The sequence below is a fragment of the Sinocyclocheilus anshuiensis genome, unplaced genomic scaffold, assembly GCF_001515605.1.
Source record: "Sinocyclocheilus anshuiensis isolate Anshui unplaced genomic scaffold, SAMN03320099.WGS_v1.1 scaffold706, whole genome shotgun sequence".
Classification (NCBI taxonomy): Eukaryota; Metazoa; Chordata; class Actinopteri; order Cypriniformes; family Cyprinidae; genus Sinocyclocheilus; species Sinocyclocheilus anshuiensis.
In genome coordinates, this window is record NW_015544162.1 from 35,211 (window position 1) to 48,878 (window position 13,668).

Below are 13,668 nucleotides of genomic sequence, written 5' to 3' on the forward strand. Positions count from 1 at the left end.
TCTAAATAATTTTCCTCATATAAAAAAAAACCTTTTATGCAATGCAAAGGTTCCATATATGTCAAACGTTCTTCGTGGAACCATTAATACGAATGAAGAACATTTATTTATAAGAGTATATGTCCAAAATGTACAATAAAAACTGTCTCTTTCCTCTAAGACGGTGCAAGATTGTTTTCACACATAGAGAACAGTTTAAGATTTCTGCTATTTATTCACCATAAGTCTGAAGTCGGCCCAGTGACTGGTTGATTTGCTTGATGGAATAATTTTCAAAAACCACAATAAAAGTGTACAAAGGATTGTTTTCACACGTAGAGATCATACATTAACTTATGACAATTAAACATTTTAGTTTAAGATGCCATTTATTGACCATTAAACAAAAGGCCATATTAGGTTAAAGGGGTCATATGATGCTGCTAAAAAGAACATTATTTTGTGTATTTGGTGTAATGAAATGTGTTTATGCGGTTTAAGTTTCAAAAAACATTATTTTCCACATACTGTACATTATTATTTCTCCACTATGCCCCGCCTTTCTGAAACGCATCGATTTTTACAAAGTTTATCGGTCTGAAAAGCGAGGTGTGCTCTGATTGGCCAGCTATCCAGAGCGTTGTGATTGGCCGAATACCTTGCGTGAACATTTGGGCAGCGTTATGCAAATCTTCCCACATCGTGACGTAGACATGTGGGGGCGTGTTAGAACGAGCCGTTTTAGGTAGGCGTGGTTGACTTAAATTTTATAAAGAATATCTCTTTGGATTTGAGACTTTAGTCTTTGCAACTTTACAGATCTTCTTTATGCACCAAGAGCTTGTAACACTCCAAAGAGAAAGGAAAAATTGAAATCGCATCATATGACCCCTTTAAAATAGGTAAAAATGAAGAGAAACAAACAAACAGTGGGTAACTGGAGTAAATAATAAACAAGTTCACAAAGCAAGTATTAACTTAGAAATGGCAAATGCACATGAATGACAGTAATACTTTTACTCTCAACACAGTCTTATCAGAGTCTGTAGTAGTTGCACAATTCACAAAGGCAAAGCAGCGTGAAAACGAACAATTCTCTGCGATCCAGCATTGATAGCTGGCCATTTTGGGGGCGTGGCTAACTGGTCTTTGCTGATTCCACATAAGCAGGGTTGTATGGCGCTTGAGGTGAGGTGTAGTCTGTGGGAAGCACTGGTTGAACCGGTGGTTGTAGAGGGTACATGATCTGACCACCGTCATATGCAGCCTGGCTGAAGGGAACAGGAAACAGACCTGCTGGAAAACAAAAACCAGCAAATAAAAATTTGGCTGTTTGGTAATTAAAGATAGGATTGATCTTTTTTTTCCCCTTAATTTTTCAAATGTAAAGTTTCTTGTTTTCAGTTGTCTGCGTCAATCGCGCATTGCGAAATCATTCTCCTCGCCCACTGTCGCCACAATCCTGTTCTCAAAAACTCACACTATAGTTACGCAAGAGTTTATTCTTGGCATGTAAACAAATAGTTCTGCAGCTGTTTTCGCACAAAACAGAAAAAGAAGTAGTTTAGCTGTTTTTGATCTTCCACAGTCTTTGTCGGAGCAGGAGCACACACACTTGAAGGCGGGTCTTAATAATTACAAGTATAGCAAATTTGTTGAACTTTTTGTTCAACTTTTTGACGTCACACAGACAGGCCCCTCCCACGATTGTTTGATTGACAGTAGCGTTTCAGCACAGACTGGACTGGTGTCTTACCTTAGACCTGCCCTGAGTGAGAGCTGTCATCAGTCCGCCATTGTGAATGTCTCCTAAGAATGTCTCCTAAGCGATTGAGGTGTTCTGTTGTTGGATGTAATAATGAACATAGCAGTCGTCATTTACTCCCGACATCTGAGCCGCTGAAGACGCAGTGAATTACATTTGTTTCTGAAGGGAATGCACCCCCGATCTACATAAATGTGTTTATGTTCACGCGAATCATTCGTGGTCCAGCTTCACCTACAGAAGAAGTGAGTGTTTTTTAATGAATCTTTGCAAACCGCCTTTCCTAATAATGTGCTAATTAGCAAGTTTCACGATGAATGCGGCTAAAGTAAACAATCCCTCAGAGAGCAGCTCGGAAGAGAGGGGTGGGGTCAGCAGAGCTCATTGACATTTAAAGCAAAATGCTACAAAACGGCTTGATCTGAAAAGAGCTGTTTTTGACAGGGTAAAAAAGGTGTTTTTTACACTACCATTGAAAAATTTTAACCAAACTATGTTATAGACTTTTCATTAAGACCCTAAAAATCATATCAACTTGAGGAAAATGGGCATCCAATGACCCCTTTAAAACAATAAAAGTTCAACATTTGTTCTTGTAAAATGCGCAAGACTTTATTCTTCCCAAAACCATTAAAATAGGCAGATATAAAAGCAGATAAATTAATAGCCCCCACATTATTTTACCTATCGTTTAATACAAAAATAAAATAAACAAAACTCAGTGCCTGTATGTTTAATGTTGTAAAGCTTTCAGGTAGATGTTTGCGGATCTTACCAGCCTCCTGATATGTGGGTGGTGGTCCCGGTACATACATTTGCTGACATGGTCCAGTCAGAATGGGATGCCCTCCATAAGCTGGCTGTAGGTTATTAGCCACAGGCTGGTTATGTGAGTATTGTGGGTGATGTGTAGTCGTGACTGTAGTTCTTGACTGCACATCTTCTACAAAAGATGATTTGAAAGCATTAAGTATGTACAAAACCCACATGCAGCTCTTTGTACACACATATTGACACTTACGCTGCGCATGTCTCAAGAATCTTTTCACCAGGCAGAACCAGATGAGGCACACAGAAAGGGCTACTGCGAAAAACGCTATCATGGGCACAATGGATGGGCCTTCCATGATGGGGAGAATGACTTGAATATTTTAAGGGTTTGTTTCTGGACAGACTAGGGGAAATCAACATTAAGAAACATTCAAAATTGCGCATTTCAGCTTTTGAATAACTTCAGTCTTCTTATAACAAGCTAAGCATTGGACCAATTTGCACTCCTGGAAGTGTTGTTTTACCAGAATCTATTTGACGTCTGCGAGACGTATTTATTAGTGTTTGCTCATCTGCAATATATCAAATAGACGTTTAGAAAATGTCTTTAAGATGTTTATGATTTAGAATGTATGTAAAACTGACTTCTTATGACATTTTTTAGATGTTTGTACATAGCAGATGCTTTCCAGATTAAGTGATCTTTTACAGACATCTTGCAGATGTAGGCCTACGTGTGCTATCGTCAATCAGTTCTTACAAAGAATATACATAATTTTCATTTAGCCTACATTTAACAGTACTACAAGTCTTGATTCTGACATTTGAGACAGTTCTTGAGTCGGATTTATGAACAAAATCATTCAGATCAATTTTGTCAGCTAGTTCGGCTGATTCATTGATAAGATCTGACTGGAAAGATACATTTGAGATACAAGATACAAGGAATAGAACATAGCTGAGGAGTAGATGTTAAAGTTCACACTCCGTGTCTTTATAATTTGTAAGTATTTGCATGAAATCCTTAAGGGTTTTAGGAATTAAAACAGCCATTATACACGCACAATACTTGGAGCTTTGAAAACATCTAAAACACATTAGCAGGATAACACATTACCAGTACCTTTTTCCATTATCTAAAGATTTTTCTTAGTGTTTGATTAAACAAACCATTAGACACTTACCTACTGTCACCACAAATAAAACTGCAGAAGAACCGTATTGTTGTAGGCACAGCGCTGCTCATCCCCCTCAATACCTCGTTTCGTAATGATGGTGTATTTCCAGAGACTGCAGGACCAATTAAACCATGTTTTTCTTGCCGTTGTAACTCAAACAATCCTGATAAGTTGCTATAGTGCACCTCCCATGCAAGAAACATTCAACAAAACCAAAACCCACCAGTGTAACATGTGAAGCATATTGATTTTAAATACACAATTCTATAAATGCAAACAGACAGAACATGCCTGAGACAAAACCCACTTCTGTAAACTTGATACAAACAATTTCTTCAACTCTGAACTCTGATAGTCAGCTTGACTCTTGCTTAGTTTGATTGGCATGAAATGAATCGATAGTCACATTCACAACTTAACAAATTTACAATCTCAAAATATCTGTACCAATCTAGGACCCAAAATAACTACAATGGATAGATCTTTGGTTAGAATAGATGGAAAGAAACAAATTAAAATGTTTAAACAAGTGTAAACATAATGGTGAACAAGAGCATAAATACGGCAATATTAATGGACAACAACAATAGTATTCTCAACACCATTGTACGATAGTGTCCACACAGTAGCTGCACAATTCACAACAGCAGAGCAGAAATATGTAACCCTCCAGAATGCAGCGGTTTGGGTTTAGTTACTGGTCTTGATGGCTGAACTGTTGCAACTGGTGTAAGCAGGGTTGTACGCTGGTTGAGGTGAGGTGTAGTCTGTGGGCAGCGATGACTGTAGAGGATACGTGGCCTGACCACCATCATGGATGGGAACAGGATAACCTGGACCTACTGAAAAACCAAAGACGGCAATTATTTTGATGGCTCGCCATCTTGGCTCAAATAGTCTTGGTCATCTCGTTTGCAGATCTTACCAGCCTCCTGATAAGAGGGTGGTGGTCTAGTTGACATTGGTTGGCCTCCACAAGGTGGGTTATTTGGCAAAGCCTGGTAGGGAAGGTACTGACCGCCCTGAATGACGGCTGAAGGCTGCGGAAGGTATTGTGTCGTGACGACCGTAGTTGTCGTAATCACAGCTTTGTGAAGAATCAAAGGTGGAACAACGCTGAAATGACGTTCTAAAAACATTCGGCCAATTTAATGTACAAACATTGACTTACGTCTAGGATTTCTGAACCTCTTATAGAGATAGCAGCGTGGACAGACCCAGCAGATGAGGAACAAAATGATGACGACTACAAGTCCTAGTATGGAAGCACTGACGGCAATAGAAACAGTGTCGCGTTGAGGAGAATATTTAGGCGAAGTCCTGAGGTCTTTGCTTTTGGACAGATAATGGAGAATAAACACAATAATAGGTTACAAATGGAGATAATATTTCAGCCATCCACTTGTGTGTAAACAGAGCCTAAGATTCAGTTGTGATTGTATTTGACACATTCACTAGAAAAATCCTTTGTCGTCTAGGGACTGAAGAGGGAAATGATGGCTGGAAGGTATTTCCTCTAGGGTTCCTGTTCTCTTAATCTCACAGAATAATGGCAGCTCTTTCCAAAACTTAGTTTCAGTGGCGCTCTGTTATGTTTAAATCTACTTGCTTATAACAAAACTTAACATTTTATACAAACATTTTCATATAAATAACAGGTTTCCCTATGGAATTTCTCATATTTATTTTTTGTATTTACAAACTAAATTAACTAATAAACTGAAGATTGTTAGAATCACGCACAACCAATCTAGTTAGAAAATAATATAAATTATCACAAAATTATCAGAATAAATACCCAGTGGTAACATCTGGGGGGTATTCCAAAAAGTAGGTTATGTGACATACCCGGGTATGTTTGAGGATAAGCCAGCGGATAAACCTCAGCTTTCGGTTCCAAAATCGGAGGTTACTTTCAGGGTATGTAAGTAACCATAGTATCTTGCACTCTGAAGATAACCTGCTCCGGAGCAGGTTATGTTCCAGGGTTTGTTCACTTCAGCGCAAGGGTGATCTACTGACGAGACTTCAGTGGGCGTGACAGATAGCGCAAAACATTATATAATATTACAATATGTAATATAGCTTATTATATATATATGTATATATATTTGTATGATATGTTAATGATGAAGCGCTAATATAAGTAATAAATAAGGTCATATATTATTCTGATATGGTTATTTTATTGGCATATATAACAGTTATCTGTATAAATTAAAAAAACACTATGACAAGGTAATGTTTAATTTATTATATTATATATATATTTATTTATTACATTTTATATTATCATCTCACACATGGATCGGCATTTTCTATAATGTCTAAATTCTAAATACATATCTGATATGACTTAACATATAATTGGCATCAAACAAACAATATAATTAATATTCTCAAGGATTAAAGATTAAACGGAAAAAAATAAAAATGATTGCACAACCATCAATTAGGTGGCGATATGCACTAAGCATGTAAACGACCATTGAACAAAAGAAGAAGAAAGAAACAGCATGGCGTGCTTTTTCTTAGCGACTCGTCGATTCGTCACTCTGTTGAGAATGTCTTGAGTCTTGACCAGGAACATACTCTAAGTTGAATGAACTTACTCCCGGACGCGTTTTTGGAACCACATACCTCAAGTAAGCAAGGTTTGGGGTTAATCAACCGAAAGTTCAGGGTTTAGCTTACGGTAAATTAACCGTGCTTTCTGGAATACACCCCTTGTGAGGGAGAAATATTAAACATTTAGCTCTGATTTATATTAAGAAAGAAAAAAAGTCATTCCTTACAAAAGACAGTCACTTTGTGCTTTAATAGTAAATTTCCTTTGTTGATCCGAGCAGCAGTAGCTCTCATCACAGGTCCCACAGCAGAACTCAGATCTCCAAAAATCACAGACTACAGAGTCTGTCTTATACATGCTGCATCTCTCAAAGCCTAAACAAATAAAACAGAGGAAATGTGAGCCATTTTAAAAGTAATTCAAATCTTTAACCTGTGTTGTGACTTGTGACTTGACTTCACTTGTTTGGAAGTTTGGAGTAAAGCATCACTGTTCATGTTAAATGTTTCAGAGACATAGAAACCGCCTTTAATCACGGTAAAATGAGACTAATAATCATTTTGAGCAATATTTTGCCAATATTAAAACTTGATTGGTTGTATAAGTGACTCAGCAGCCATTCAGTATTTTATTAACGAGAAAAACAACAAAAGTCTTGCACACAGTAGCATTTTAATGATAAAAACATCAAATGTGTGAACAAAAAAACGACTGCATTTAAACATAAAAAAATCTGACTCATTTTCTTCAATCGGTTCTTTCAAAGATTGGCATTTACATTAAACAACACTAAAATTCAATACTAATATTCATGAGTCTGACGTGTCCAAATGAGACGGTCCTCTCTTTTTTTTTTGTGAATCGGTTCAATTGATTCATTAAAAAGATTAACGTAGACTAAAATGAACACTTCCTTCCTTCAAGGATCTAACATCTTTACTTGTTTGGAGTTTTACTGGTCATATTACAGTTTAGCACCATAAACAATTTGATCATTTTAACATCTTTATAACAACAGGGAAACATTTATAACACTAACTTAATTTCAACAAGTGTACTTAATCTCCACGTGGAAAAAGAAACATGGCGTGCCAAACGCTCAAAAACAATGTTTAGAAAAATATGACTGATAATTAACAAACTAGAAACACGTAAAACATAAAAGAGGGGAATATCGGAATAATTTGAAAATATCGAGCGCAGCCTCCCACATACTTCCAAACAACATGACATCCGTCATGTATTCGTAGTTCAAAAACTTTATTTACTCGAAAAGCAAGTTTAAAATGTTTAGAAACATTTCCTTAGACACTTACCGACTACAGTCGTGAATAATCCCGTGGACAGGAGAAGAAAAACCGTGAAGTTGGAAGCCATGGCGATGCTCTGGATGGTGTGTTTTTTCCCCGCTGCTTACTACGTGTGAAGACTAGTTCTTTCCAAGCAAGACGCTTTTAAAAACGAAACCAAGACCACCAGTGTAATTCGAAACATTTATTTCAATGTCTAGATCTGACAGTCCTGTGTGGACATCAGATAATACATAAATACATGTATAAACAAACAGAACATGTCTGAGACAAAAACCCACTGGCCTAGGCTATTCCTTACCAATAAAAACAATCTTCAAGAAAATTGTGAAGAACAAGTAAACTTCAACCAAAAACCTTTTCTTATTTAACTCTTGCTGAGATGATTTGTATGAAATGAACCAATACACATTCACAAACCAACTCAAGTTTACAGTCTTAAAACATCTTGCATTCTTTTTGTCTATTAATCTTATGAACAAAACAGCTGTGGACTTTGAAAAGCGTATCTCTAGAATCCCATCCAGATTGGCGATTGGTCCATTTGTTAACAACAAACATACCCTGCACTGTTTGAGTGAATTTGGAGCGCCATTATCTTTGGTAGCACCTGGACTAGATATTTGGGATTTCTGGAGATTAATATTCCTTGGAATCTTTGTAATTTAGAGCCTGAATCAGTCCAGCCCAATACTCAGTCAAGATACTCAGTCATTTTCCCAATATGGTGCTCCAATGATTGTTGGTTTTATGATTAGCTTGATACAGTACATGAAGTAATGGCAACATGAAAAATGGTTCAGTATCTCTAAACATCTTGTGAGCATCACCAATTTGCTTTGGAAGTGGTGATCAGTGTTGGGCAGTAACGCATTACTTAGTAACGCGTTACTGTAATTTTATTACTTTTTTAGTAACGGAGTAATTTAACGCGTTATAATTTTCAAAATAGTAATTAGAGTATAGTTACAAGCCGAGGTCTCTATACGTTACTGCCGCGTTACATTGCTGACAGAATGCAGTGTTTTATAATCTAGAGATTGTAAAAAGAATGTAGCACACGCACTGTCGAGTCCAGTGCCAGTGGATTAGAGACCTGCTCCCACGAGACCCGACGCAAGCTGGCATTCTGCCATCCAAACCATGCACGCAGCAGCCGCTTGCTTTAGTTAAAAATAAGTGTTCTGTGAATGTTGATGCTTTAATAACAAATATTTATCGGGAGCGTGTATGCTGGGATTTCATAAATTTCATGGAGAAAAAAGTAAAGTAACTAGTAATGTAACTAATTACTTTTTAAATAAAGTAATCAGAACAGTAATGTGATTACTTTTAAAAGGAGTAATCAGTAATTTGATTACATTTTCAGAGTAACTTGCCCAACACTGGTGGTGATGTACTTGTACATGGGCAGTTTATTATGTGAAACAGCTCGATAAAAAAAATATATATATATATTTTAATCAATATCTAACACTGTCAATGAGGTGTTTGGTATCGTTGTTCATCTTCAGAAATGTATCTGGACAATGTTTCAGAAAGATTGAGTTGTCGAGTTGCTGCCATTCGGTTCTTTTTTAGCATTTATTGGCGCTTGGCTTTGTATGGTCGTGAACGTTTCCGCCGGTCGGGTTTGCGTTGTTTGTGGAGCCGGCCAATGCTTACGCCCTGTCTGCGACGCACAGAGATGTTCTGCTCCACCAGACTCGCTAACATACCTACAAAACACCAAAAGGACATGGAATGATTAAGGAATAATTAAAGCAGTGGTTCCTAACCATGTTCCTGAAACCCTCCCAACACTACACATTTTGAATGTCTCCTTTGTTTGACACACCCATTTCAGGTCTTGGAGTGTCTATTAATGAGCTGATGACCTGAATCAAGTGTGTTTGATTAAGAAAATCACATGCAATGTTTAAACATGGTTGGGAACCACTGGATTCGTTTAACAGAACGTTCACGCTGCCATTTTTGTGGCATATGAAGATTCTCAAAAATATCAGATTTTGCATTCCACAGAAGAAACAACATTTTTTTTACCTTCTTGTGCCAGCATTGATATGAAGGTGCAGATGAATTCATCATAGTTATGAGTCCTCCTTTGGTCATCGATCTGAAAAAGGACAAAAAGCATCACTACAGGTTCTCTGGAAATCATTCCGGAAAGTCCTGCGAGATTACGTTCTTGTTCACCGGAAACCTTAAGTCAAACACTTACCTTATACTTTTTCCTTTTCTCCACTTCTTCTTTCAAACACACTTCATAGTTGACAATGTCAGCTTCCACATACTTCAACAAGGCCAGCAACTCCTGTGCAACAGAAACCCTCAAGTTCATGGAAAGTTGCATCACTAACTCATAGCAAACATCACTACATCGCAGAAAGAAAACAAATTTCTGGTGTCTTACTTTAGGGGTGTATTTTTCTCCAGGAGGTTTGGTGCTGGTTTCTGCATTGATGGATGGCAGGTTCTTCTTGTCTGGTTTGATGTCCACTGACTCTTTGACGTCCTCCTGTTTCATCTCCACTGATGGTCCTTCCTTCACTTCCTCCTCTCCTCCTGGACCAGTCGTCTCTTCTTTCTCTTTCTTCTCCACACCACCTGCTTTCTTTAACCCTTCCAAGATTTCTGTCAAATGAGATCGAGGTTATCCAAAAAAGTATTCCACAAAAGAAATTTCAGTTGTTAAAACCTCATTGTTTTGAACGTGAACACGTACCTGTAGCTGGCAAGGCGTACATGACGCCATCCTCTTGCAGTCGCAGCATCGTGGAGCTCACTAGCGCCCCCAAGTCCCGGACGGCTCGATTGTGTCGGGCATCTAACCTAAGCAGCCCCTCCTCTTCTCCAAACAGCACACGACTCAAGTGGGGCACCACAGGGCTGGAGGGCCGTGTAGCTGCTTGCGATCTTGCGGGCGAGCGAAGGGGTGAGTTGAACGCGCTTCCGATTTCCGAGGCCGTATCCGTGCTTTCGTTACTGGGCGTGGGCGACGGCTGGCAGGCCGAGGTGATGCTGATCCCACCTGTGCGACCCTCGGTGCGTACATTCAGAGGTGTGGAACCTGTTGTAGCCATGGAGTCCTTCCTTTGGACTTCCTTCTTGAGTTTCTCAGCTAAAACGCCATTAAAATAATTCATTTTACCATTGTGAATATGCCGAGGTAACGTTGCTGCATGACCAATTTGAAAATTCTGTGTGACTGCCACTAGGGGGAGAAATGCGACAGTCGTGTCCCAATGTCGCGTGCAGTGGAAAGGCGGCTTTACTACTAAATGTTGCCAAGCAAGTTAGGTAAAGGTTGTTAAGTTGTCACTATGTTTATAGTTTGCTGAATAATAACACCTTTAGTTTAACGATACAGACATTTGAAGGAACTCTATCGCCCTCTTGAGTACTGGAGGTTTGTTACCACTGCAAGAACACATTAAGTATGTTCAAATTTGAACACTTTCATAGTTGTATACCTGCTTGTGGCACCTGCAGTGCTGCACTCCTCCTCTTCATCATCATAGTAATCCTCATCATCAGAATAAGTGGGCTGAGGGGGGCCAGGTAGGCGTGAGCGACCCACGCCTGCAGCAAGATCCTCCTCTTCCTATCAATCATCAAGCATACTGAATGAAAGCACATATCATGCTAACTATTCCAGATATCCTGAAACACAACCGACCTTACCTGCATGGGGGACTTGGCGTAGTTGTGGTTGTCCAGGAAAGCTGGCAGACGCTGGACGATGGGATTGGGGTTGGGGTTGAGGCTGGGAACAGGTAGAGGGGCTGGTGGCGGAGCGCCGCCTGTAGGCAAGGTGGCAGGTTTAGCCATGGGTCTGACTTTTCCAGCGGGACTTGGGAGAGCAGTGGCACCTTCCTGAGTTTCTAAAGTGTCATGGGACATGTTTTAGGTTCTTTTTTGAATCCCTACATTACTGAATAACGCTTAAACTCTATTTATACATTACTATAAAAACCTATTCACACGGACTGTTGTATGTTTTGAGGCAAGAATGTTCCCATTGACTTATTTCTCCACACATGTCATTGTTGGCAATAACAGGTATTAATCAAAAGGTTCTCATTTTAAATAAATTTAAAACATTCAAATTAAGTTAAATTCAAATACCGTATTGACCCGAATATAAGACGATGTTTTTTTCTTGGAAATACACTGTGGGTGTGGCCTGCTCTGTACACAAAGGTATTGGCGTATCTTGCTCCTCCTCCTTTTTCACAGCAGGAGGCATGTCTTCTGAGGAGGAGGAGTCTTGTTGCTTTCGATCCTGGCCTGAACCTTGTTGGGTCATCTGAATTACCTGTAGCATGTACATAGGTGTACTGAGACATTCACAACTGACCTAGATTTTACCACATATGGCGCTTTTCCACTGTGTGGTATGGCTCGGTTTACTTTGGCTTGGTTTGCTTTTCCACTGCAGTTTAGTAACGCTTCAATGTGGGTGGGATTATAAACTGATCATTATAGTTGTGCCGCCAACCCCATCTACGCCACGATACATCCATTTCTTTTTTTAAGTTGTGTGTGCCGGTCGTTTAAAGCAAGTTGTTTAAAAAAGTCACTGTGCTGGCTGTTGCTGACTATTTAAATCTAGTGGGTTTGGTGTCTCGTGTCACAAATCCAATGAATCTGCAGTGTTTTCACGTCACATTTTAGTATCGGTACGGCTCGCTTGGAACCTCAACTGAGGTGGTACTAAAGCAAAAGTACCAGGTACTGGGTACTGTACACAGTGGAAACCCCCCAAAAGTGAGCCGTACCGAGCCATACCATGGAAAAGTGCCAATAGAGAAATCCTTTACAGAATGTTTGAGACTCCAAAATTTGGATTTTATTCACACAGACAAAAAAGTACTCACTTTTTTCTCCCTAACCTGCTGGAGCCCTTCCAGAATGATCTGCCTGTTCCGTTTCAGGATCTCCAGCTTAGACTCGTATTTTAACCTGCGATCTGGAACCACCGCCATAAGATTGAACCGGATGTCATGGTAGGGCTCTCTGAGGAACAAGAAGACAAATCAGATACATTAGAAAGAAAACATTAGTTTTAATATTATTTAAATTATATTAAATATATTTATATAATTTGAATTCATATTAAAATATAAATATACACTGCTCAAAAAAATGAAAGGAACACTTTTTAATCAGAGTATAGCATCAAGTCAATGAAACTCCTAAACACAATCAGAAACAGACTTCATGAGGGTGGTCTGAGGGCCCGACGTCCTCTAGTGGGCCCTGTGCTCACTGCCCGGCACCGTGGAGCTCGATTGGCATTTGCCATTGAACACCAGAATTGGCAGGTCCGCCACTGGCACCCTGTGCTTTTCACAGATAAGAGCAGGTTCACCCTGAGCACATGTGACTGATATGAAAGGGTCTGGAGAAGCCGTGGAGAACATTATGCTGCCTGTAACATCATTCAGCATGACCAGTTTGATGGTGGGTCAGTGATGGTCTGGGGAGGCATATCCATGGAGGGACACACAGATCTGCCATTAGGTATCGGGATGAAATCCGTGGACCCATTGTCAGACCCTACGCTGGTGCAGTTAGGGTTGCAAAAATGTGGAAAATTTCCAGTAAATTTAGGAAACATTCCAGAAATGTTGGAAACTTTCCAGGATTTTTTTGGAATATTCCAGGGATTTTTGGAAAGTGGATATTTTCCACCCCTTTGCAACCCTATGCACGACAATGGCCGGCCTCATGTGGCCAGAGTATGCTGGCAGTTCCTGGAGGATGAAGGAATTGATACCACTGAATGGGCCCCACGCTCGCCTGACCTAAATCCAATAGAACACCTCTGGGACATTATGTTTCGGTCCATCCGATGCCGCCAGGTTGCACCTCAGACTGTCCAGGAGCTCAGTGATGCCCTGGTCCAGGTCTGGGAGTAAATACCCCAGGACACTATCAGTCATCTCATTAGGAGCATGCCCCGACATTGTCAGGCATGCATACAAGCACGTGGGGGCCATACAAGCTACTGAGTACCATTTTGAGTTGCTGCAATGAAATTTCAGCAAAATGGACTAGCCTGCTGCATCATTTTTTCACTTTGATTTTCGG

At 39.6% G+C, this 13,668-nt stretch overlaps 2 protein-coding genes across 3 annotated transcripts in view; both read right to left on the minus strand.

Annotated features, from left to right (window-relative positions):
• Positions 1–1,014: 1,014 nt before the first annotated feature.
• LOC107695621 (protein shisa-5-like) lies at positions 1,015–7,644 on the minus strand. 2 transcript variants are annotated; one of them, XR_001635013.1, is made up of 7 exons: positions 7,579–7,644; positions 6,489–6,636; positions 4,865–5,025; positions 4,619–4,780; positions 3,700–4,535; positions 2,520–2,687; positions 1,015–1,275 (listed from the first exon to the last, which is right to left on the minus strand). XR_001635013.1 is itself a non-coding variant. In XM_016495629.1 (5 exons), the coding sequence occupies exons 1-5, from the start codon at positions 7,637–7,639 to the stop codon at positions 4,384–4,386; spliced, it is 684 nt and encodes a 227-aa protein (XP_016351115.1). In that variant the 5' UTR covers positions 7,640–7,644; the 3' UTR covers positions 3,231–4,383. The 2 variants fall into 2 exon arrangements, 1 of the variants encoding a protein (XP_016351115.1); XM_016495629.1 differs by lacking the exons at positions 1,015–1,275; positions 2,520–2,687 and having other exon boundaries at positions 3,231–4,535.
• A 1,255-nt stretch (positions 7,645–8,899) lies between these two features.
• Positions 8,900–13,668, minus strand: part of LOC107695622 (ubiquitin carboxyl-terminal hydrolase BAP1-like) — a 9,057-nt gene continuing 4,288 nt past the window's right edge. The window contains exons 9-17 of the mRNA XM_016495630.1: positions 12,453–12,591; positions 11,748–11,890; positions 11,257–11,458; positions 11,030–11,176; positions 10,298–10,772; positions 9,986–10,206; positions 9,794–9,886; positions 9,616–9,688; positions 8,900–9,290 (exon numbers count right to left, since the gene is read on the minus strand). Of these exons, the coding sequence (XP_016351116.1) occupies positions 9,157–9,290; positions 9,616–9,688; positions 9,794–9,886; positions 9,986–10,206; positions 10,298–10,772; positions 11,030–11,176; positions 11,257–11,458; positions 11,748–11,890; positions 12,453–12,591 (1,627 nt within the window). The 3' untranslated portion in view covers positions 8,900–9,156. The remainder of the gene's footprint in view (positions 9,291–9,615; positions 9,689–9,793; positions 9,887–9,985; positions 10,207–10,297; positions 10,773–11,029; positions 11,177–11,256; positions 11,459–11,747; positions 11,891–12,452; positions 12,592–13,668) is intronic.

Coding starts and splice junctions, on each gene's coding strand:
- LOC107695621 (XM_016495629.1), bottom strand. CDS start 7,639: ATGGCTTCCAACTTCACGGTTTTTCTTCTCCTGTCCACGGGATTATTC. Junction 4,781..4,864: donor GAGGTTCAGAAATCCTAGAC/GTAAGTCAATGT, acceptor TTCTTCACAAAG/CTGTGATTACGACAACTACG. Junction 4,536..4,618: donor ACCCTCTTATCAGGAGGCTG/GTAAGATCTGCA, acceptor TTGGTTTTTCAG/TAGGTCCAGGTTATCCTGTT.